The sequence below is a fragment of the Dermacentor andersoni genome, chromosome 10 (genome assembly GCF_023375885.2).
Source record: "Dermacentor andersoni chromosome 10, qqDerAnde1_hic_scaffold, whole genome shotgun sequence".
Classification (NCBI taxonomy): Eukaryota; Metazoa; Arthropoda; class Arachnida; order Ixodida; family Ixodidae; genus Dermacentor; species Dermacentor andersoni.
This window is the reverse complement of record NC_092823.1, coordinates 21,274,192-21,299,913: the sequence shown is the minus strand read 5'-3', so window position 1 is coordinate 21,299,913 and position 25,722 is coordinate 21,274,192. Positions and strand designations below refer to the sequence as shown.

The 25,722-nt window shown below is 47.4% G+C and overlaps 1 protein-coding gene across 2 annotated transcripts in view; it reads right to left on the bottom strand.

Moving 5' to 3' along the window:
* Window positions 1–25,722, bottom strand: part of LOC129380699 (uncharacterized) — a 207,096-nt gene that overhangs the window by 74,329 nt on the left and 107,045 nt on the right. For both annotated transcript variants that reach the window (XM_072285016.1, XM_072285017.1), the window contains exon 7: window positions 10,510–10,533. In XM_072285016.1, the coding sequence (XP_072141117.1) occupies window positions 10,510–10,533 (24 nt within the window). The remainder of the gene's footprint in view (window positions 1–10,509; window positions 10,534–25,722) is intronic.

The following is a 25,722-nucleotide window of genomic DNA, read 5'->3' as shown; positions in this document are numbered from 1 at the left end:
CCTTGACTTGCCTCTTCTTGCCGACCCTGTGGACCTGCCTCCAAGCCGTTTGAGCTGCATAGATTTTATTCGCCTACCGCCTCAATCTGTGACACGCGTCAACTTGTCCTCACCAGCTGTACCTGACGGTAATTACGTGGTCACACCAACTCCGGCAGTTATACTTACACATGGTGTTAGCGTGCCGCACACTGTGCTGACAATTACTGGCAACCGCACCTGCCTTCCCCTTATCAATTTCGCGCTAACCGCGCAAGTTCTGCCTCAGGGGATTTCATTGGCTATAATTAGCGCTTTGCAGGGTGATGAGATCGAGCCATTCACAGTGGAAGATCGTCACAGCTCAGCCCATACCGTGACATCATCGCACGGTACTGACGTCGACATTGAGAAGATGGTTTCCTCTGACATTACACCTGTTCAAGCTGAAGCCCTTTGCTGCGTTCTTGAAGGCTATCGCGACATTTTTGACTTTGACAATCGACCCTTAGGTGAAACGTGCGTCGTGACCCATCGCATAAACACTGGCGATGCGAACCCTATTCGCCGACGTCCATATCGTGTTGCTGCGTCCGAACGAGCTGTTATCCAACAGGAAGTCAAAAAGATGCTTGCGAAGGGCATTATCGAGCCTTCCTGTAGTCCCTGGGCTTCTCCCGTCGTACTTGTCAAAAAGAAGGATGGAACGTGGCGTTTTTGTGTAGATTATCGCCACCTGAACAAAATCACAAAAAAGGACGTGTACCCTTTGCCACGTATTGATGACGCTCTAGACTGCTTGTACGGTGCCACCTATTTTTCCTCCATCGACTTACGGTCCGGCTACTGGCAGATATCCGTCGACGACATGGACCGAGAGAAGACTGCATTTATTACCCCTGACGGCCTTTATCAGTTCAAGGTGATGCCTTTCGGTGTTTGTAGCGCGCCCCACCACCTTCGACCGAATGATGGACTCTTTGCTTCAGGGGTTCAAGTGGTCCACCTGTTTCTGCTATCTGGACGACGTCATCGTTATTCGCCCACATTTGACAGGCATCTAGACCGTCTTTCAGCGATTCTTGACGTGTTTCGCCGCGCCGGTCTCTAGTTGAACTCGTCAAAATGTCACTTTGCTCGCCGCCAAATCACCGTCCTTGGACACCTCGTGGACGCCAGAGGCGTGCGACCTGATCCGGACAAAATTCGCGCCGTTAAGAACTTTCGTGTTCCGAAGTTTACCAAGGACGTTCGTAGTTTCGTAGGGCTCCACGCCTCCAATTCTCGCCCACTTTGACCCGTCTGCCTCAACGGAAGTTCGAACTGATGCCAGTGGTCACGGCATAGGAGCAGTGTTAGCACAACGCCAGCGTGGACATGACCGCGTTATAGCCTATGGCAGCCGACTTCTATCACCCGCAGAGCGCAATTATTCAATCACAGAGCGCGAGTGCCTTGCTCGGCTGTTGCGAAGTTTCGTCCATACTTGTACGGACGCCCCTTCTGAGTCATCACTGATCACCACGCGCTCTGCTGGCTGTCCTCACTCAACGACCCCACGGGACGACTCGCTCGCTGGGCATTACGCCTGCAAGAATATACCTTTTCCGTGGTATATAAGACGGCACGCTTGCACGAGGATGCCGAATGTTTGTCCCGCTACCCCGTCGACGAACCTGCTGATGCGGACGCCATCGCTAGCGTTTTCTCCGTCTCCCAGTTGCTTGAAATCGGCAACGAGCAACGCCACGATCCTTCATTACGAGCCCTCATCGACCATCTGGAGTCAACGCCTGGCGACGCCTCTCCCCGGATGTTTCTCCTTAAGGAGGGGACATTATACCGCCGTAATCTCGATCCACACTGCCTTGACCTTCTGCTCGTAATTCTATCACACCTGCGTTCGACTGTCCTCCAACAACTTCACGACGCTCCCTTGGCTGGACACTTGGGCGTCTCGCGCACATACGACCGTGTACGCCGTCCATTCTTTTGGCCGGGTCTCGCCCGCTCCGTGCGGCGCTACGTTGCCGCTTGTGAGCCCTGTCCTCGCCGGAAGAAGCCCTCCACACCTCCAGCTGGATGTCTCCAGCCGATCGACATCCCACCGGAACCTTTTTCCATGTTGGTCTAGACCTTCTTGGACCGTTTCCTCTCTCGGGCTCCGGAAATAAATGGGTCGCCGTCGCTACTGCTTATGCGACGCGGTACGCAATCACCAGAGCCTTTCCGAAAAGTTGTGCTGGTGACGTTGCTGACTTTCTGCTCTATGACATCATTTTAGTGCATGGTGCTCCGCGCCAATTACTCACTGACCGTGGCCGCAGCTTTCTGTCGGCAGTCGTCGAGGACATCCTCCGCTCCTGCTCGACAAAGCAGAAGTTCAGCACGTCCTACCACCCACAGACCAACGGTCTCACGGAGCGCCTCAACCGGACCATCACCGACATGCTTTCAAAGTACGTTGCGACCGACCACCACGACTGGGATCTTCACTTACCATATGTGATGTTCGCGTATAATTCATCGCGTCACGACACCGCCGGCTATTCACCATTCTATCTCCTATATAGCCGAGAACCTGCGTTGCCCTTGGATACTTTGTTGCCCTCGGCCACACGTTCAACCACTGAATAGGCCCGCGACGCGATCGCACACGCCGACCACGCGTGCCAGCTCGCCCGCACCCGTCTCGAGGCCTCACAGGAGCATCAGAGACGCCTCTATGAATGCCACCATCGCGACGTGCACTTTACTCCGGGTTCTCTGGTTCTCTGGTCACCCATTCGACGTGTGGGCCTTTCAGAAAAGCTGCTGTCGCGCTACACTGGCCCATACCGTGTGGTGCGACAAGTGACCGATGTCACGTATGAAGTCATCCCCGCCGACCTCTCAGCGTCATCGTCGGCTGCAAGTGACATCGTTCACGTGGCGAGACTAAAGCGATGCCAAACACCTTTCACCGCGGATGTGTAGATTAAGCGCCGGGACGGTGCTTCTACCGCCAGGGGTGATACTACGGAACGGCCGCCACAGTGAGGCTGCACTGAGGAGAAAGAAGACGACGTGGGCCCGCTTGATATAGCGTCGCCATTTTGTCCTCCCGTTACTTCCCTGTAAATAAATTGTAATACATTGGGCTCCAGCTACACGTAACAATATTACTGTATAATTTGCCCGGATTTGCAGGTCAAAAGGAAGTTATTGCAGCCTCCGGTGACGCGTTATTAACATGCTGTTCGAATAGATATGGTCAAGTGAAAACTACTTGTTACATTTATTTGAAATATCAGGCAACTTCATCTATAAAATACTGAAGGGCTTGATCTGCGTTACCGTAACCGAAAGGCATGCGTAAACCCTCAAAAAGGCCAAATGGGGTAGTTATAGCAGTCTTTAGAATTTCGAGTGGCTCAACTGGGATATGGTGATAAGTTTGCACAAAATCGATTTTCGAAGACATTGTTGTGCCGCCGAGAAAGCAGTGCAATACTGAATATTTGGCGATGGGTATTTGTCGGTAACACTGATTGCATTCAGTGCTCAATAATCACCACAGCACCACCAGCCATTGTTCTTCTTGGGTACCATGCATAGTGTTCACGACCGCGAGCCTTGTGACGGAGGAATGATTTTAGTTGTATCATATCCTCGAATTTATTGCGGGCAACTCGACGTTTATCAGGACCGGGTGGGTGGGCCTGTGGTAACAGTGCAATGGGTCGAAGCATGTTTAGGGGTTTTAACCATGGGAGGCGGTGTAGTAATATCCGGAAACTCGTTGAGTTGAACCGCATACAGTGAGATAGGCAGTTTGAGTTAAGTAGGGTTGAGAGCAGTGGCGTGCGACAGAAAACCGTTGACAGACAGACGCGTGATGTTCTGCACCAGGCGACAGCAGCTACGTCCATGAGCAGATGAAAATGGCTCATGAAATGAGCCATTGAGAGGGTATAGCGGACGTCTGCTATCCAAAAGAGCGAAGGCAATCCTCTCTTAAGACAGAGATCGTGGGTAAGAGATCTCTGGCCGCAAGTTGCGATGACGGAGCAGTTAATAGCTTGTGGTGGGGTTGACTGTGTGCGGAGGCGCCAATTATGCTGAGCTCCGCGCCAGTGTCTACCAGCAAACGCACTCCAGTGGTTCAGTAGGTAATGTGGAAATGGTGACTTGACCTATTTTTTTTATTGTACCCTCAGGGCTGAAGCATTACAGAGCGGAGTGGCAAAAACATTTCTATGAAAAGGTACACTCATACATGGAGATATATAAAGTACGAATACAAATACCATACTCTAAGAAATCAATACAAATCACTAAACTATAAAACAAAGTAAAATGATTACATGATACAGATAAGCACAAGCAAACAAGGAGAAACAACGAAAAAATAACGTTAGGTAAAGAACTAATTAGTTACTGCTAGTTAAAGCATTCTTGAAAGCTTGAAGGTCTGTAATTTCTGCAGTGGTGGTAGGAAGATGATTCCACTCCTCCCAAGTGCTGGGAAAGAATGAATACTGATAAGTAGAAGTCCCACAAAATGGAACGGCTACTTTATGTCGCTAGTCAATGCGTGATGATACATACTGGGGAGGAAAGATGAAACCATCGTGTAGTGAACGATGGTGAAATATGCGGTGAAAAAGACACAAGCGATGAATCTTACGGCGAGATGCTAGTGATGGTAGTTCAAGGCTCGATTTCATATTAGTCACACTTGCGGTCCGAGCATAATTACACATAATAAAGCTTGCAGAGTTATTTCGAACCATTTCGAGTGAGTAGATTACATTGTCATAGAAAGGGTTCCAAATAGAGGTGGCGTATTCCACCTTCGAACGAATTAATGTTTTATAAAGTAAAAGTTTAAGAGCCTGAGGAGCACGTGAGAAATTCCGGTGAAGGTATGCAAGTGTTTTGTTGGCGCTGGCGATTATGGCTCCAATGTGATCATTCCAGGTTAGTTTTGAGGATATCGTGACGCCAAGATATCTATATGACGATACAACTTCCAAAGGAACTTTATCAAGATGATATGAAACATTTGCATTAGTAAATCTAGTTACACGCATGACTTTGCATTTTTTAGTGTTTAATTTTATGCACCAAGTCTTACATTAGGCGGACACAGCATCAAGATCAGACTGTAGAATAGTAGTAACGTTAGAACTAGTTATTTCTCGAAATATTACACAGTCATCTGCAAACAAGTTGATATGGGAAGAGACACAGGAAGGTAAGTCGTTAATGTAAGTTAGAAAGAAAAGAGGGCCAAGCACCGATCCTTGTGGTACCCCTGAGAAAACAGGACTCGGAGGAGAGTCGGTGTTATTAAGAGAGGCAAACTGAGAACGATGGCCTGGATGATCGCACGGAGCTGTTATTCCCGACCTACCTGAGCGTGTCTCACAAACGCGGGAAACGCGTTCGATGCACACATCGACAAGTAGCGGCGCTAAAGCTTTGGTGGTAGCAGCACAGGCCCTGTGATGAAAAACTGTGCTCAGGTTGTTGAAACGGCCGTTGGTAGAGGTGGCACGATAGGTTGGTGAGTTGAATAGGGTGGGTCATTTGAATGGGGAGTGTTGTGGGATCGCTTACGTAAGTAGGCGACTTGACGTCCGAACACTCACGGTTTCCCGAAGGGAATCCGCTTCAGGAAGTTGAGAGCTACGGACAACGCTTATGACTGCCGGAGCGACGTCCATCGTATCATCGCCGAGTTCACTCAGTTCCGGAAAGGGCATATGTTTAGCTGTGACGAGAGCCATGCGTACGTTGGATGAAAGACGTAGAAACAACTCACATCATGCAACCCTGTCCAAGGAGTCTAGTTGGTCACCAATAAGGTGTTGCAGGTAGACGTATAAACTGAGCACAACGTCGGTCACCGAGTTCTGCATTGTTCAGGAGCTGCTGAATATGCCAACGCATAGGCGGGACGAGACGCTGGAGAAGAGCCTCTTTGATTGTCGTATATGGCGTTTCCTGATGTGCATGGTTGAGGATGTGGCGTGTCACAGCCATGGCCTCTGGTGCCAACGCTTCAAGCAGAAGTTCTTATTTGCGAAACACCGACGTGACGAGATGACTGCGGAGGTTGCTTTCAGCTTGTATGAACCGTAAACGTGGGATTGGCGAGCCATAGCTGTAGTAGCTCAATGGCAGCTATAGCTCGTATAAAACCTGTACAAGGTACTACATGGCATTATGAAACATCGTTCCCGCGCACAATTGAACACGGACTAGAACACGGACGAGACCGGCGTTCGTGTTATCCTTCGCTTCTCGTCCGCGTTCAATTGTGCGCTGGAACGATCCTTTCTAATGCCAATCACAACCAACTAGCCCAGCTGTCCATACTTAGAGAAGGTACGTGACCGGTTGTAGAGGGAGTAGGACCGAAGTTGACGTCATTGGGACTATGAGTTTGATCCATTCAAAGTCGAATTCGTAGTCCGGGTTACCAGTAACTGTGGAACCACCAAACACGTTTAAGAGCACATGGCTTTCTTTACTTCTTCACTATATCTACTTCATCGTTTCTCATCTCTTGCTCATCTATTAAGCTGTACCTCAATACTCGCTAATGTCCAAAACCAGCAACCAGCAAGAAAATTTTGCTACAGGATGTTCTCTTTAACTTTCAGTGTAATTATGTGTTTTTCTTCTAGCACATAAGACATGATCGGGAATATGCGGCATGCTCACCGCCGCAGTTCGCACAATTGAACGGGCTAGTGCAGTCGTCCTTAGCGCGTTCTTGCTTGTCGTATTTTGCGCAAATGAGCCGGCCAGGGTAACTTTGCGAGCCACGGTGAGATCTCCGATATTTGAAGCATCTGCGTGGATTTTTAATTTGTGTCCTTCGTCAGGTTTTTGTGTAACCTGTTTCAAGCCATTCTGGCAGCACACTCGTAGCAAAGGTAAAATGAAGATTTTTTTTACGAATTGGTTTAATGTCGAGTTTGATCATTATTCTACGCAATTTCACAATATCCTGCTTGTTCCATCCTTGCAGTACTTCGCTAAGATTCAAGAGATCATCATCTGATGCCAAATCTGTATGTGTTCATTGAACGATGTGGGGCTAACGCGATTTCAAACTCACCAAGAGCTATGAAATTTCAAAACTTTTCATGTTGTAGCTTGTCGCATAGTTTAAGCAGTTGGTTCCACTCGCTATTTTAGTGACATGTATCCGTTACCTAGCACGTCCATGAGAGCTTTTGCAGCGGTGAAAGATGAAAGGGTTCTTACGGTCGTTTCGGCGCTTTGATTATTGATTATGTCAGGCATTTATTTGCCTTTTCGCCAGAGTCCACGGAAAATCTGTACATGATTGTCCGAAATAAACTTCAAACTATCACGTGGTAGCGCCGTAAGAATACCTTGCGCTTGACAAAAAAATTGTTTAGTTTCTTCGGTGCTCCGTCTTTTCAAAAGACGGTGATCAGGCCGTCCGGTAAAGATGCTTAATGCTCTAAATACTTCATTTGATTTCGACAACTACGCCAGGCGCTCATTGCTAAGCCCTGCAAGGAATCTTTACGAGACCCGAAGGAGACGCAGGCGCTAGGTGTACCTAGGAGCTATGACGTAAGATATACGTAAGATCAGAAACGAGGGAGAAAGAAGAACTTCAGAGAGAAGGATAGAAAAATGCAACTACCGATTCCCTCCGAATGGTTCAGTTTGGGGGTGCCGCCAACGTAAAGCCGAGGCCAAAGGGGTGTGTTGCCTCCGCCGAGGGGTCATAAAGGTCCAAGAACTCAGCAATGGCTCAAACCCCGCGATCCTTTTTTCCCCGGACAAGGCTAAGCCGCGCACGGCTACACGCGGTAGTGTCCGACCCACATGTGCTCGGGCCCATGGTGTCGCAACACATCAAACGCCTGCTGGCGCCGGAGCTGGGTGTGGGGCTCCACTGGGCGTGGGGCAAGTGTGAAACGATTCTCAGCCTTCGCAAGCCCCGACGTGCTCAACTCGGCTCGGAGGCAACGCATAGTCTTCTCGGCTACGCCATTAGGTGTTGTAGCATGCCTAGTGAGACGCTGAAGAGATGAGCCATATTGCTGCATGATGCGTTTGTATGCATTATTACGCACTGCTGGACTATGCATTTCAGACGCCACCTGCACACTGACTAGCGGTGGCGCTAAATTGCGCCAGTGTACGTAGGAAACACTCCGCATTAGAAAAAAATGTATACAAAATACCAGAACCTGTTGAAATCGTTAAATATCACCTTGTTACAATACCCCGCTAACTAGAACAGGCTAGGTGAATATATTACACTGCCCCGTTTTAAAGATGGCATTAAATCATCATCGCGATTATCTTCATCAACGAAGCTCGAACGCGGAATGCCGCTGCAGCACACACCTTACACCTAACCGTTTCGAAGCTGGCAATAGGCTAAGTTAGTATATTGATTCAAAGCAGAACCCGTAACCTTTGTCAGTTATCTTGCGATGAGTACTGCAAATTTTTTTCTTGAAAATAGCGAAGACGGTTACACTCACTCACAGATTACGAAAGGGCAACGAAATATTCTGAGAACGGTAATAACATTGAAAACCTTCCAGTTACGTCAATGGGCGATGCTTTATTGACAAGCATTGGAGTAGTTGGATTGTTCTTTAAAAATTTGACCCACTAGTGGCGTTGGTAACCACACAAGTGCACGGCAGACTGGCCCATGCTGGCGCTAATAAGCTTTCGACAAAAAAAAAAAGGAGCATATTTCGTAAGCGAACTCAGCAAGTTGAGAATCAAGATCTCTATAGGCACTAGGCGCTGGCCAGGAGTTGTTCCGGTTTTTGAGCTTCCTGCAAGGCCTACTAATGTCAGGCGTTTGTATACAACCGAAATAAGAGGCAACTGTGAATGGCAGCAGACTTGAGTCCATCACATGGCTTGCTTGAAGCTCCTAATCGAGCTTCCTTGCCACGTCAGCAATCCACGGTCTGGTTGGAAGGCGTGCGACATGCACATGCATATACTGTATATATTGTAGAGAACGTGCAAATGCTTTCGTGGCTATCAACGCTGGTTAGAGAGAATCGCAAAAGCGTAACGTTTCCTGCAATGTACACGATTCCTCTCATCGGTAATGGCGGATCCACACGACGGACTAAATCCGTCTTTTCTGCGACGGACAGCGTATCACGTGACTACGCGTCACGGATTCATGTCGTCCGCGCGTCGTCCGCGACCGCCATGGACGGAAAATGCCGAGCTATGTTTCGCATCTGGATTATGGGGGTTGAATGCTGCGGATTTAGCCTAGCATTATCTGAAGTCTCGCATTATCTGAAGTCTTTCTGAAACAACTTCATCGCTGGTGACACCATTCTTGCCTGTTTGCGCGCGTGACTCGCACAAGGGCGACTGCAATGAACTTGAGCGACGAGGCAACTTTCTTCTTGTATTTTGTGAAGCAGTTCCCAGCGTAGTGGAACATAACTTTCACCGATGACGCCGATTACGCGGACATGAGAGCGATAGCCAATTTGGCAGCAACTGAAGAAACTGCTCTCCTGTAAGTCGAAGCAGCCTCCGGTATTCCTCAATGTCACTGACCAACAGCTCTCCGTACAAGTGGTTTCGCATATCAAGATGCTTGTTGGCGATATAGCCATTCTGCCAACAAGACATCTTCCGATGAAAAAGTACTCGTCATCATCCAATTCGGACAAAACAGCAGCCATTGCGGCTAACCGTCGTTTCCTTTCGATCTCCATCTTCATTCAGAGTGAAAAAAAAGGTATGACAAAGTCTTTATTAGACCAATGGCGCCTTCTAGAGAAACTAGAAACAAGCATGTATTTGTTACTTACGGCCACTGAGATCCGCCCGGGCTGCCGCAACATCTTCGAGGTCATTTTCCGCCAATACAGCCACTCTAGGGCTACACGCCGAGAATCTGAGTATGGCGTTCGGAAACGGTGCCCACTGATCACGAATACTTTGCTGTCGAAGCTTCTGGACAGAAATTTAAACCAAATACAAGCCTCAATTTGAAACTTACGGGCCACAGAGTGGACAATCGCTTCGGGCGGTGCCGCCGCCATTTTTATTTTTCCGTCGCGGTCGTCTGCTCACTCCGTCCGTCGTCTGGATGCGCTTCGCAGCCGGACGGGCGGCGGAATAGGCGTCCGCGGAACAGATTTTCGCGGAGCCGTCCGTCGTGTGGATCCATCATGAGCGATGTGATCTGGTACTGATATCAGCATGGAAAGCATGCGCGTCCGGTGCCGATACAGCAATCGGCGTCGGCAGTATATTAACAAGCAATATGCAGTGGACATAACATTTAGGGAAATTGCACACACGACCACACTTGTCTGAGAAAGCACCGCCTACACTTCCAATATAGCAGGAGAAGGAAGTAAGGGTAAATTCTTGCACTTGAGTAACTGTGAGACTTATGGACGACTAGCTGACGACGTGGCACTGGCTTTTTGATGGCGGCATCGTTTCGTGTAGTAAGTATGGTATTGAAATCATGAGAAGAGGACTTACCGCTATAGCACCAGGGTCCAGGCTCTGACAAAAAATCCATGCGCCATAAATAGGTGAGGATTAGGTCACTGGTTATGTCTGTAATATTCTATGAGAAACATATAAGCAACACCAAAATACTCCTCAACAGGAGTGCAGAAAGAAAACTGCCGGGAGTATTTACTTTCTGACTGTTGTATATAAGCCATATTTGACTGTCTGGTGTCCCTACATGAGTGTACCAGTTTTTGTTAACCAAATAATTTCATCACGCCGATGGTGCACATAGTGCAGTTGCCTCAGGAGTACTACAGGATTACTACATCAGGAGTGCTACATGAAAAGTAGGCCACCAATTGCGCAATAAATCACAATGTGGAGGCGGCTACCTAATGAAAATTTTCGACTTTTATAAAAGTTCACTTTCTTCAGTCAATCAAAATGGTATTCATTTAAAAAAAATCAAAGGAGATGGCGGGAAAAAGCTGGTGAACTGCAGCTTGACTAAGCCGGGTCTTCGGTGTTACAATTTAGCATTAATCAGCAGTGGAGTATGCGCAAGGGAGCTTGTCATAAATATAGGGACTCTACACAAGACACAAAAATTGCGAAGAAAACGTCGTAAAGCAGTAACGAAGCGCGCAGGTACTTAATTGGTTCATTTAAAAAGAGAATGCTTGATTAAGACAAAAAAGCAACACCAAGAAACTGAGATGCATACAAAACAACGATTAGGCCGCAGATCTTTCCTTTATTTTCCGGCCACGAGCGACAAATGCTTGACTAGTGGCTTCTCCTGTTATGAATTTGCTAATCTTGCCCCGCGCAAGCTTCTCGTTGCCGCACGGGATCAGCAGATCAACAAAAGAACCATCTGCACATCCAGCCCGTTCAGCGCACCCGAGAAGACTGTGACGCATCCCATGACGTCACATGGTTGCAGTACCACCAGAAGCCTTAGAAACGCCAACCAGATGGATTGCACCTGGGATTTGCTGCCACAAGTGACAGATGCCTAACTTGTGTCTTCTCCCGTTATAGTAAGGCTGTTTATCTGGTCAAACAATTTGCTCATAATCTCTGTGGCTGTGAATCCTCGCGCTTTTTGCTCCTTGTTTAACAATGAGTGTTGACCTATGTATTAGCGTTATCGAATCGGCACGTGCTTTTGCGCGTAGCGCCCCTAGAAACTTTAGCCATGCTCATTTTGGTGTTAAATTACCTGTAATAAACGCACCTTGCCCAAGGCCCTCCTTGTTCCAACTTTCAAAGTGCCTCGCCTTCTTTTGCTTCGCGCTGGGGACGTGGACGCTAATCCGGGCCGTAGAACTGAGGACTTGCCCACCCTCATAAGAGAATCCAATGACGAAACTACAAAAGTTGGGAATGATATCAAACAGCATGTCAGTACCTTGAAGACTCGAGTTGCCACTATTGAAAAGAACTTTGAACAGCGTGCCTTAGTTTCAAGACTTCGACAATGTCACGGATTCTGTGAATGAAGGTAAATCGAATATATGCAACACAACTGGACAGTTAGTTGAAGTGGTTGTCGACCTGAACAACAGATTGATGAGGAATAACCTTAATATTAAAGGCCTTCCTGAAGGCAATCACGAAGGTTACATGGAAACAGAACAAATCATCCAGAATATTTTCCGTGATCACCTTAAAATTACAGCTGGGGATATTGAACCGGCACACAGCTTTGGCCAGTATAATCCCAGTTTTCGGCCTCCAAAGATTTTTAGTTTCTCAGCTTTAAATCCAAAATAGCTGCTCTAAGCAAACCACAAAGCGTAATAAATCTGGACTCACCAAAAGTTTCGTTTAAAGATTTTTCCCCGAGTGTTCAGTTTGTACGGAAAATGCTGCGCGAGTTCGCCAAGAGCCATCGCATCGACAACGCACGGTTTTCTGTAGGCTTTAACAAAGTTCTTCTAAAAGGCAAAATTTACCCCTTCGACTTCGGCAGGTTTCTGGTGGTTCAAACTTCAGGACATGAATGATCTGCCGCATGATGTTCAGCGGCGCAACACAAGCGACTCTTACACATAGACTTCTTTTCGATGATAATCGCCAACATTCGTAGCAAATACCATAAGACTGACATTCATGCACACGTGTTCTGCCGAAATCATCATCGGTACCGAAACGTGGCTATGGGAGGACGTCGCTAGCTGCGAGCTCTTGTGACCATCGTCATTCGTCATCTTGTGCAAAGACAAACGGTTGTCGTGGTGGTGCTGTAGTTATTGCGATAAACGAATCATACCACACCTCTCCTATTCCAGTAGGCTCTACTCTCAAAATAGGCTGGGCCTCTTGTCACATTGGTCACGTCGCCTGTGTCACTGGCATTAGTTATCGACCCTCCGACACTAGTTCAGAGTTCACAAATCTGAGCGACGCCATTGACCAAGTCAGGCACAAATTTCCAAATTCGCCATTCTTCTTCGGCAGTGATTTTAATTATCCAGATGTCGACTGGTCCATACTATCTACCCATAATCATTATTATCGGTCTGATTGTATTTGCTTTCTTCTTGATCATTTATCACAACTTAACACAACGTCTACATGAACCTCCGCTGAAGGACCGTCTTTAATATCTTCTTCTAACTAACAGCCCTGAAATTGGTAATACACGCGTAATACCATAGGGCTGTGCATTACTTGGTTTCACTTCCACCAGGAAACAAATAAAAAAAAATAAGAAAAAAACTGCTGAACTACGCGTGTACCGACATAACGAAGTTGAACCGTCTGCTACAGACTTTTGCGGCCGATTTTTATGAGTAATTTAGCGACCGTAAACATGACAAAAACTGGTGCTTGCTTCAAGAAAAAAACTAATAAGAATTCAAGCTGCTTGCGTGCCTGAAGTAACAATAACTTCTAAGACAGATGACTAATGCTTCACCCGAGACGTGAAATGTTCCCTTAACATGAAAAAAAGGACCTAGGTTAAAGCGAGTCGCTCATAGTGTCGTGAAGATTGAGCTGCCTGCGAAAACATTGCTATTCAAACACAGAGTGCCATTCTCTAAGCTAAAGACAAACACTTTAATGACCCGCTCCTTGACCTAATGAAAACGGAGCCTAAAAAATGTTGGAATATGTTGAACCGTAAAAGTACCCAATCAATACAGGTGTTGAGGACAGAAGACAGCAGCGCTTTAGCGCTTGAACACTGTCCCGAGCAATTTATTAAGCAGTTCGCCGAAGTGTTCATTAACGAAATTCCACTAAATGATTCGCTGTGTCTGCCACAGCCGTCAATTTCACACTCTTTTTTCAGCATTCCTAATTACGGAACATGGCGTAGCTAACGCCTCAAAGCGATTTCCGCACAAAACCAGTCCCTGTCGCAATGGCATGAACGCCAAGGTACTGAAATTAACCTGCCATCGTTGAGCTAACCTGCTAGTATCTATCTTCCAGCAATCCCTTGATTTTTGCAGTATACCGGAGGACTGGAAATCTGCATATACGCTAGCTATTTTCTAATCTGGCAGCAGCAATCACCCCAACAATTAAAGGCCGATTTCACTTACGTTCATTTCATGTAAGGTACTAGAGCACACATATATTCACAAGTGACGGGTCATCTTCGCAGTAACAGTTTACGTATTAACACCCAGCATGGTTTTCGCAAAATAGTATCATGTCAGACACCACTTGTCGAACATGTGACAGACCTACACAGCAGTCCATGTGTCCATCCACATTGATGCCATTTTCAGACTTTTTAAAAAGCGTTCGACCGTGTTACACATAGTCGACTATATTAAACATACGTAATCTGCGTCTCGACGAGAGAACGACTGCTTCGATCGAAGAATTTCTAAACAGTCGCTGTCAGTCCCTTAAACTTAACGATTACATATCTAATCCGACATGTGTAACATTTAGCGTGCCTCAAGGGAGTGTACTGGGTCCTGTTCCTCTTTTTACTCTACATTAAGGGGATAGCATAGTTCGTGAAGCCGCCTTTTCGCGCACGATTGTGTTATTTATAAGAAAATAACTGGCATGGGCCAACGTCGCAAAACTCAAGGTTAAAGGGATGGTGCAGTAAGTGGCCAATGGAAATTAATCTCGAAAAACCAAGTGCTTGAACTTTACTGACATTTCTTCTGCATGCCCAAATTCGTATAAAATAATTGATCCAATAAACAAAGAAGTCATGCCATTCAAGTACCTGGGCATCACACTTCTCATTTAAGCTCGTCTGCTCACATCGAGCATATTACTAATAAGTCTTTCGAGAAGCTCGGCCTCCTTAAAGTACGCTTGCATTTCGCTAATAAAAATACAAGATTGCACGCTTTCAATTCATTGATTCCGCTCTCTCTAGAATATGCTTCTACCATATGGCATCCTCAACTGACAGGTCTTGCTAGCATGCTCGAAATAGTACAAAACATAGCCGCGCGGTTTGTCAGATTATCCTATTCACGTTTTATAAGCATTCCATCACTAAAAGCAGAACTTAACCTAGCTACGCTTGTCATGCGAAAGCGGCGTACTCGGCTATCGTTTTTTACTAACTTTACCATAGCATTACAAAGTTCTCCCTATCGCACATTTTTCCAGCCTCCCATACTTCAAGCCGTCATCATAATGCGCACAAAGTATCGCCCATTTTTGCCGGTACGAACAAGTACCGAAATTCACCTTTAGCATTGTATATAAGCGAAAGGAACTCCCTGCCCTCCAACATCACAGAAATACCAGATCCATCAGTATTGAACTCAGCGCACCTGGGCTATCTACAAAATGAGAAACATTGCTAACCCGTATCTGCCTGTATTCGTTTTATATAAAGTCTTTGTACGCTATATATATGCAGTGTTCTTTCCAATGTATTTAGGATCAGTGTTTCAATGGCTATTTAACAAAACGGTCTACACTCGTCTTCAATGTATTTCGTTGACTTTTTTTTTAAATATGCTAATCTGAGCACCTTGGTTCAAATCAACTTGCTGTTTCTTTTTTGTTGTTTCATTGTTAGAATGCATCTTTTCGACTTGCATTGTTTATAAATGATATTTATGTACTTACCTGAAATCCGCCCTATGTAATGCCCACCAGGGCCTTTAGGGTATTGAAATATATCAATAAATAAATAAAAATAAATATTTCTGCAAAGGAGCCAACCACTTACGGCCCCAAGTGGTGATAAGTATGTGCAGATGAGGGAGATGAAATGCACACAAAGTGCTCGCACTAACTTCCTTAGCACGCTGCAGCGGGCACCCCGGCCGCAAATTAGGATGGCAAGAAATGCAGAACAAAGGATTTGAGACGCGAAACGCGAAGAATCTCGGAACCATGGCAACGACGCTCATAAGGAACTTCAACGGGAGTGCATGGTAGTTCACAGGGGACGTTTATTCTGTAACGATGTAGTGTCCTAGGAAACGTGATAGAATACCTCCACACAAGCCCGGGTCCGAACGGCTGTCCAGAGCACCTCTTTATCTCCGGAACGCAAGAAAACGCCGCGGTGAGAGCTGTCGTAACGCTGATTACGGTCTAGTTAGCTGGCGCCTGTATTTAGTCGACCACGTTGTCTACATTGGTAAAGTCTGGAGACGAGCTGGTCGGACACAGACGAAGAGTTAGTAGAGACATTAAATAAAGAGGCGTCGAGTGCAAATGTCGGTAAACGGCCGTAAATGAGGTAGAAGGGGGAGTACGCATTAGTTCGCTGTACAGCGGTGTTTTCCACAAGCATCACAATTTTGTTCCAGTCGTTGTGTTCTGGAACGATAAGCATAGATGTCATATTAGCTAATGTTCGATGAAATCGCTCTGTGGGTGCTAAGCTGACATCGTCTTATAAACAGGGTGACAGATTCTGAGTATTTCTTCGAGGATTGTCGACAAAAATGTCTTGCCCGTGTTGCTCAACAGGAAGCGACGTGCTCCAAGACATAACACGGTACTTCCAGAGAGAAGGTGGCGGCTTCTGACAGAGCGCCAGAGCGTATAGGAGTGGCCTATGCGTAGCGTGTAATGTGGTCGATAGCAGTCACAGTCCACCGATGCCCTGTCGGCGTGATAGGAAGAAGACCGAAGAGGTCTGTACCATTGATGTCAAAAGGTGTCTTCGGACATGTAATGGGTTGTAGCAGGCCAGCGAGAGGTACTGTTGGTGGCTTCCGGAATTGGCAAAGCATGCAAGAAGCGACCTACTTAACCACAAAGGTAGTTAGGCCAGGCCAGAAGAAACGGCTCTTGATCCGTTTTGTAGGATTTGTGAAAACCTAAGGAACCAGCAGAGGAGTCGCCGTGGAAGGCTTCCAGGACCTGCGTGCGAAGCGGACGAGGTAGAACCAGAACGCAACGATGTCTATCAGAACGGGAATGCAGCACATTGTTCTCGAGCATAAACTGCTTCAGGTGGTGGTGAAGCGTGGCATAAGGATGACCTGAAGTTCTGCATAGACGTTATGTATTGCGGTGGCAGTATGGGGCAGCACGTTCATAAGAAGCGAAGTCAATGAAGTGGTTGGAAGCCAGCACGTTGACAGGCACTAGGGGTGACAGTGTTAGTGAAGACGTACTCTCATGGTTACGTAAAGTGTTATATGGAGATAAGATAGCAGAAGATAGCGGCAGGGGGCCGCGGGAAAGAGCGACGGCATCTTGATGTTTGCTTCTCGACTTGTAGATCACGTGAAACCAAATTCATACAACCAGAGAACCCAGCTCCCAAAGTGCACCAGAAAAAGATTTCTGCGATGACAACCAACATAGCGTGTGATGGTCAGTAACTGCGGGAAAGTTGATGGCTAATTATACAGGCGGAATTTTTGCACGACCTAAGCAGCACCAAGGCATTCCTGCTTTGTTACCGAGTAGCTGTGCTCCACAGCCGTGGAGCAGAACTCTCTTGAAGTGCTGCCACGTTGCCGGAGGGTGGAACCGAAACTGTGACCACCAGCATCGGTGTGTAAAAGGGTAGGCGCGCTTTCATGGAAGTGGCAGAGAACGGAGTCGGACGTTAAGGCATCCTTGAGGGCTTGGAAAGCAGATTCACAGTCGTCACTTCAAGTTAAAGGAGTGCCCGAGTGAAAAAGCTTGCATAGTCGCGACGCAATGCTTGAGAAGTGCCGCATGAAGCGCCGCAAACGCGAACCGAGGCAAAGAAACTCGGTAAGTGATTCTCATGATCTGAGCGAGTAAACAGAAGCCCAGCACCAATTTTGACAGGGTCGGGTCGGACGGGGTCCTTGATTACAAGGTAGCCCAGCAATTTGGTATTCTTGCTGGCTAATGAGCCCTTTATAGTATTCAGCAGAAGACCAGCGTTTTAAATTCATTTCAAAACTTTGTCACACTGCGAAAGGGACTGGCGAAGGTGGAAAAAAGTGAAGATAGCAAAATAAAACAAAATAAAAGCAAATGAAACAGAAGTCGGGAGACCGGTGATGGGGATGCGGCTGGTGTTCATCGCACGGACAGCTGCAGTTTCTCCATCGCTACTCGTAAAATGCGGGATACAGAAGTTATGTCCACCTTATTTAGGCGACGGCGAAGACAAGAGCTCATGACAGAAATATGAGCATCGGTACGACAATTACGGAGGTGGTCACGCCATCAACTTCGACGCCCAGCATACATTGTCGACTCGTAAAGTAACTAAGGCATCTTTGGCGGAGTCCTGGATGCAGTGTTACTTCCGAGCGCTGCATCGAATTGTTTCCAGGAATGAATGGGACGTCGCGGATGTCGGGGTCGTCGGGCGTCAAAGTGGCGGGGAGCGGGAGGACGGAAGGTGGAAAGGTCGCGAACTAGACTGGTGAACCCTAGGTGTCAGTGAGCGGCTGGACAATGTCGTGGCAGCGTCAGAATTACGCGGGTGTGCCACATATGGTGTCTCAAATAGGCCGCGATCAAGGTGGCGAGCATGGGCGAAGGATGAAGTACGTTTCGCGAACGACCAGCGGTTATTACAGTAGCGAGCAACGTGCCCAACAAACCAGCAGCTAAAGCAGATAGGCCGATCGTCTTCAGTTCTCCAATCAGCAGGGTTCCGAGACCGTGTAGCGGATCCTTGAGAATGAGGGGAAGAGTTCGTGGTCTCAGATGTGGACCTACGACTGTGGACGGTGCAAGCAGCGGGAACCCCGAGATTCGCTAGTTCATTGCGCACGATAGCTTGGACGAGTTAAGCGCTGGCGCGTTCGAGTCGCCGGTGTTAGAGATTGGACAGTCGTATTCAATACGGCCGAAGGCGGTAAAAGGTGATATGGCAGCTGCTCTGCACACGTAGACGCCGCGGCCGCGTTGGGAAGCAGGCAAATAGTCATTCTATATGGTGGCCCTTGGCCTGCTCGAAGCGCCCGCACTCCTCGTTCACGGCATCGACGGTATCACAATTTCTGCCCATGATCTGATTGAATGTGTCATCAGCGATCCCCTTCAGAACGTGGCCAACCTTGTCAGGCTCTGGCATGTCACAGCCTGCTTTATGGCACAGAGGGAGCATATGCTCAATGTACGACAGGCAGTAAGTACTCCATGGAGGTTTGGGCTTGGGTTGGCAGCTGTTTCCTCGCAGTGATTTTGCCAGTGGAGGCCTTGCTGACAGGCTACGGAGAGTTTGCTTAAATGTACCTCACCTTCCACGTTAGAACTTATGATTGTCGCACTCCAACTTCACCGTTCCACTCAGGCAAAATACCACATTGGCCCGCATGACCGTAAGGTCCTAGGGGTCGTGGTCGTTCACCCGTTCGTTAGTTTGTGAAGCACTCCTGAACGTCGGTGTCATTAGTCCCGTTGAACTTTCCAGGGTCTCGAGGATGGGCTAAACAATCGCGATGCGCGGCTCAGACGCAGATTCCGGCTGGTCTGCCATTGAGTTCGCACCGAAGAGCCAACCGCTCTGTCGTGTGGCGAAAGTAACCCGCGCCTGAACCAATGTGTGGCGGGGCGTCAAATAGTTCGGAGCGAACCCGAATATAAGCAGAGATTATTTACAGGCATGGCCAAGATGGATAAACAGGCACAACATTCCCGCCATTGTCGTCTTCTTCGTTAGTCGAAAGAGTTGGCTCGTAACAATAATGCCATGAGGATGAAAGTAGCTAAAATGGATAGGAAATTGTATTTACAACATATAGACAGAGAGAGACGGCTGCAGGCTTGATGGCAGAACAACAACACAAGCGCTACTCTGATCGTCGTCTTCACAATCTTTCTGGCGCATTCTTCCATGCACGGCAGGATGCGTGCTTCAGTGCGCGGCAATATCGCCTTACATAGAACCCCTGCGGGCGAGAGCGCCATCTCGGCGCTTAAGAAGTAGGATCGTTCCCGGCAACATAAGGCTTAAGTCGGGATACGTGCGCGATATCAGTGGCGGACGCGGTAGTCGACTGTCCAATGGAGCGATGTCGTACGTGACGTAAGTGATCCGGCGTAGGACCTTGTAAAGCCCGGGGTGTAGCTAACGACTCTGCGATGGCGATCGTAGACGGTCTTCTGGGGTAGCTGGGAGGCAGAAACACGATTTTCCACGCTACGGCAGATACCAACAACTGGGGTTTGGCCCACGCGGGCCCTACATTTCATGTAAGATAGAAAAAAAATGAAGGAATGCAAAAAATGTAAAAGTGGTCACTTTGCTTAGCGTGCATGCCGAACAGCAAAAGCGTGCGCTTCTGTTTCCTTTGCGCCACAGACGGCGGAATGGAACGGCCTAATCCAGAGCATTTCATCACCACTTCACTAGAGGTTCACTTATCATAGGTTTAAAGAAATGTGCGTCACGGCTGCGTAATTGTCGAAGCGAAGCTCTCCTTTCGAACCCTCTCACGGTTTCACAACGGTGGTTGTTGACTGGAATGGTGCTGCTGCTTTTCCTGTCTTGTAGAATGTAGTTGTGGATGTAGAAATAATTATTAGATAAAGGTGCCCCAAGAGTGGCTTATATAAAGATTGCATGCTGTCCACCTATGCCAATTTCTGCTCTGCGTAACAGAAGACTTAATTTACGCCTTAAAACTGAACACGTCAAACCACCTTACAGGCGTACTTAAAGCACGCCGGTCGGTGAATGGAATGGTAAATTATTTACCGGAATCTTTGATGTGGCTTTTTTCTATCTAGCCGTTTATTGCATGCCACGTTTCTCATAGCCACTCCTGCAAAATGGCCATTTTCCGCTGCGTACGATTCGTATTAAAAAGAAGGTAATTCAAAGTTCGCTCAGATAACTGCAGAGCGCACCAATCTCCGAATATGTATTTTTATAGTTGATAAGTACTTTGATAAATCTTATTTCACTTTATTTAATCTTTTGCTTCCAGTTACTTGGTTTGTGCTCGTTCTTCGAAAATGCTCCAAAATGGTGATGCACCAGTGTACAGAACAAGGCCTCTAAATGAATAGAACGTACTGAACCTCTGAATGTTGCTTGATAAGTGTCGTACGTTTAGCTGCATCACGTGTCATCACATAACTATGTGAAACGTCACTAACCATAAATATTTTCAGCACTCTACTTGAGCATCACTTCGTATAATGCCAACTAGTATGTTCGGTGTGCATGTTCTTCTCGGTGGTGTGCCTAGAGACACTCCTGAAAAAATAGGTAAGTTAACACCGACAATGTCAACCAATCGCAACTTTGCTCCTTTAGACATTAAATGCTCTAACAATTTTGGATACTTGTCAATATTTTACTGTTAATAACAGCCTTCTTTCGATACACCAAAAAAGGATATGAGATTCGGGCTGTGGGGTGTGTTTTTATGTCGTATGGAATTTCTAAAAATCGCCTGTGGTAGATGCCATAAACGTTCTCCTTAAACTTGATCATCCGAAGAGGCAGATATTACTAGCACGAGAAAGTGATGAATATCGACAGGTATTGAACAAATGTTCACTCAATAACTTCTCAATTAACCGCTTTATGGCACGTAATGCAATTTACGAATAGTAGGCGGTGAGTTTGCAAGAGGTATCAAATTGAAATTAATCTCCAAGATGACACAAATTTGTTGATATCATTTCCCAAACTGTAGAAAGAGATACGTGGGCGTTCTAATTACTACTGCGCTTCAGTGTATGAAATGGAATTTCGCAAAAGAACGATGACAATGCATTGATGGCGATGACATGGGCACAATGACATGATGACGAATTTGTGATGGCAATGAAGGGACGATAACTGTATCACCAAAGCTGTATGATGACGATGGTGTTACGACGATGGCATGGCGAGACTAGAATCACAAAAGTGGAATGGCGACGATGCAGCAACCACGACAGGCACCACGGTACCCGAACACATACCGTGTGATCCAGGCTATACGAGAAATTATACCATAGGGCCAGAGCAGATGGCGTGACGATGACAGTATGACAAGAGTAATATAAGAAAACTGGCATAACAAAGATTACGCTTCAGAAGGAAATAGGTTTGGCCATATTGGGTTATTCGTCGTAATGCGTGCAACATAGCTCAGTAAGTACAAGTGACAAGTCGAGGCAGGACAAACGCGAACTTTTAAGAAAAAGTTTATTGCGGATGCTGAGCATCCCACCGCTGCCACCACCTTGCGTAGCCGAGTGGCCAGTGAGGCACTCATAACCGAGTAGTCAGCTCCCGTATCGACAAGTGCAGTTACCGGATAACCGTCGATTGAAGCAGTAATAGCAGCAGAAGTTCTTTTTGCAGTTTCGAATGAAGGCGTCAGCGGTACGTCGCGAGGGGATGGCGTCGGCGGAGGATATTTGACGGTTCGCATGACAGCGGCCTCACCCCCGGAGGTCGCCGTTTTCAGTTTCCCCGGCGCGGGCTTCCACCGTTGACTGCAGCGGAATCAAAGGCGGGTCGAGCACGGTTTGGTGACGCGTACCGACGAGGTGAAGGCGACCGTGACTGTCTTCGCTGTTGGGCAGGAGGAAGCCGGTTATTTTCTAAGTATTGCTCGATGTCGTGCGGGCGGTCGCCATAGCGCGGGCAACGGGCGTCCGGATGGTATCCCCGCAGACCAATCCGTCGGTACTGGCAGTCGCGATACATGTGACCAGCCTCCCCGCAGTGATAGCACAACGGACTGTTGTCGGGGGCGCGCCATACTGTAGATTTGCGTGGACCAGGATGAAAAGGTGCTTGCGGATTCGTGCGGTGGATCGGACTTGGGGAGCGTCGAGAAATCCCAGCAGGCGGCTGTGAAAAACGGCCCGTCGACGGCGCGGAAGCCCGAAGAGCATCCGCGTACGAGAACGTGGGAGGTTCGGGTCGTGTTGGTGGCGAGGGAGGAACCACTTTGCCGATTTCTTCCCGAATGACATCCGTAAGAACCGCGGCACTGGGAGGTGCCGGAGCTGATGCATAGGACTTCTGCAGTTATTCTCGAACGATTTGTCGTATTAGCTCGGTAAGGGACTCCCTATCATCATTTGCAAGTACGAGAGAGCATGCAGCAGTCATGGTGGTCTGGCGTTCATACTGCGAGAGCCGCTGCCGAAGCATACGTTCCATGACTGTTGCCTCACGAACGAACTGAGAGACTGTTGTAGGAGGATTGCGCACGAGGCCCGCGAAAAGCTGTTCTTTTACGCCTCGCATTAACAGACGCACCTTCTTGTCTTCTGGCATTAGTGGATCGGCCCGACGGAACAATCGCGTCATGTCTTCGACGAACATGGCGACGGTTTCGTTTGGCATTTGGAACCTCGAAGACAGTGCCTGTTCGGCTCTTTCTTTCCTTTCGGGAGTGCAGAAGGCTTCGCAAAGCAGCCGGTAAAACTCCTGCCAGCTGGTAAATGAGGCTTCGTGGTTCTCGTACCATACTCTCGCCGCGTCTAAAAGGGAAAAGTAGACGTTCTTCAACTTACGGCGATCGTCCCAGTCGTTAAAGGCGGCGACCCGGTTGAAGTGGTCCAACCAGTCTTCAACGTCCTCAAATGCGTCGCCATGGAACGGGTTAGGCGTGCGAGGCGCGTTGAGAATGCATGGTACGGCAGCATTTGGGATCCCCTCGGTTTGGCTTGCGGTAGTTGTTGACATCTTCCTCACGGAGCTTGCCAGGGGGCTGTATTGCGGTGGAAGACCTTGGAGGCGACGGCTGCTTCGATAGATTTCTGCCGTCCCCGAGGTACTGGCGTCGGTAGCTTCTGGTTGAGGACCCGTAGGCATACGATGGATGCGTACCCAGCACCTCCACCAGTTTGTCACGAGAGGAAAAGCCAGTCAGTCAGTTCTAAGCGAACGGCCGTTTACAGTTCGTTTTCGCAGCAGCTACCACGCACACTTCTTCTTCCTCGACATCTAGCGTAACTAGCGCGTGCCAATATATATAAACGAAATCCAATCCGCTGAGAAGACGAAAGTAAACTGTCACCTGCAGAATATGTTAAGAATTCAAGCTTTTTCTTTGATAAAGCCACTGATGGCACACTGACGCGTCAGTTGGCCGTCTGCTCTATCGGGATAGAACACATGATGATGACGGTATGACGAGAAAGAGATTACGAAGCTGAAATGTGGTCAATGGAATGACCACGGCGGCATCACTACAAGGAGCACATACATGGTGGCGCAAGCAGGAACCCAACTTCGCCCACTGGGTGGGCGTAATTGGACGGACAGACGGAGGGACAGACGGACAGACAGGCAGGCAGGCAGGCAGAGACATATAGATAGATAGATAGATAGATAGATAGATAGATAGATAGATAGATAGATAGATAGATAGATAGATAGATAGATAGATAGATAGATAGATAGATAGATAGATAGATAGATAGATAGATAGATAGATAGATAGATAGATCTTCACGTCTATTGTGTCTTTTAACTATCAACGCTACATTATTTTGGCGCAGCCAACAGCCGACTCCAACAAGTCGGTGACATTTTTCCTTGAGCGTTGCTTCTGTGTCTATAATAAATGCCAAGCTGGTAGATGCAAGTAACCTGCATAGTGGACGAGTACTGCGGGTGCAAGGTTATGATGGAAAAGTGACAATGCATAATTAGTGGGCCTCAGTAAACATCGATTTTCAATGTTATGAAATAGTGAAATTCTGGTGTTAGAGGGGGTGAGGTTTAACTTTTCTGCTGTCCAGACCAGATATAAAGAAACTAAACATCAACGTATACTGAGACGATGCGGTTTTAGTGGAAGGGCTATCGAGGGAAGAGACACAGCAGGGTAGAAAAAATTATGTATGCGTTGTCAAGTGCGCGGAGGATATTGCAACGACCTACCCTGAACTGATATGCGTAGGAAGCCATACACGCGATGAAGTCACACAAAGTACCTTTCAAACTAGCTGACAAAACCGACATCCGAAAATCACCTTATAACATGTCAAGAGAGCGCAAGATATGGTTGAACAATTGCAGAAAATGCTAGACGCCGATATAATCCGACCTTCGCTGTTACCCTTCGCCTCTCCTATAAGAATTGCGCCGAACGAAGATGGAACTTTCAGACTGTGCACAGAGAACAGGGTTCTCAATCACTAGACAGAACTCATACCACTTCGCATGCCAAAGATAGACACGATTATAGATTAGACAGGTGGTTGCGGATATTTTACACTTATTGACTTGTGCTCAGGTTTCTGACAGATCCCGCTAACCGAAGAAACAAAAATGTGCACTGATTTTATCATGCCCTTCGATCTGTACGAGTATAACCGGTTGCCTTTCGGCTGGAAAAACTGGCCAGCATGGTTCCAGAAGATTATGCAGGAAGTCCTGAAGCCTTTCTTAGGTGTCGTTTGTAAAGTGTACATAGACGATAGCATCGGCTTCTGCAAAACAGAGGCTGAGCATCAGGAACAGCTGTCTCAGGCATTAAATGCCTTGAGCTTGGCACACCTCACGGTTAATTTTAGGAAATGTGCGTTCATGCAAAGAAAAGTTGTGTTTCTTGGCAGAGTATTAGATGGGACTACCAAAAGCATGAAACAAGAGTCCGTCGAGAGGATATCCCAACTGGTAAAACCATATGACGTCCACTCATTGTGTGTGTTTTTGGGATTAGCAGTACATTTGAGACCTTTGATAAAATACTTTGCCATAAAAACAAGTTCCATTTGAGCGGCATCAGGAATGTGAGAGAGTGTACCGTGATCTGGTGAACAGAATGTCTGCTGACCCTATTCTACGGATACCAAATGTCACTTTACCCTTTGAACTGAATACTGACGCCTCAGACTATGGAACAGCTGCGGTCTTGTACAAGAAATGTG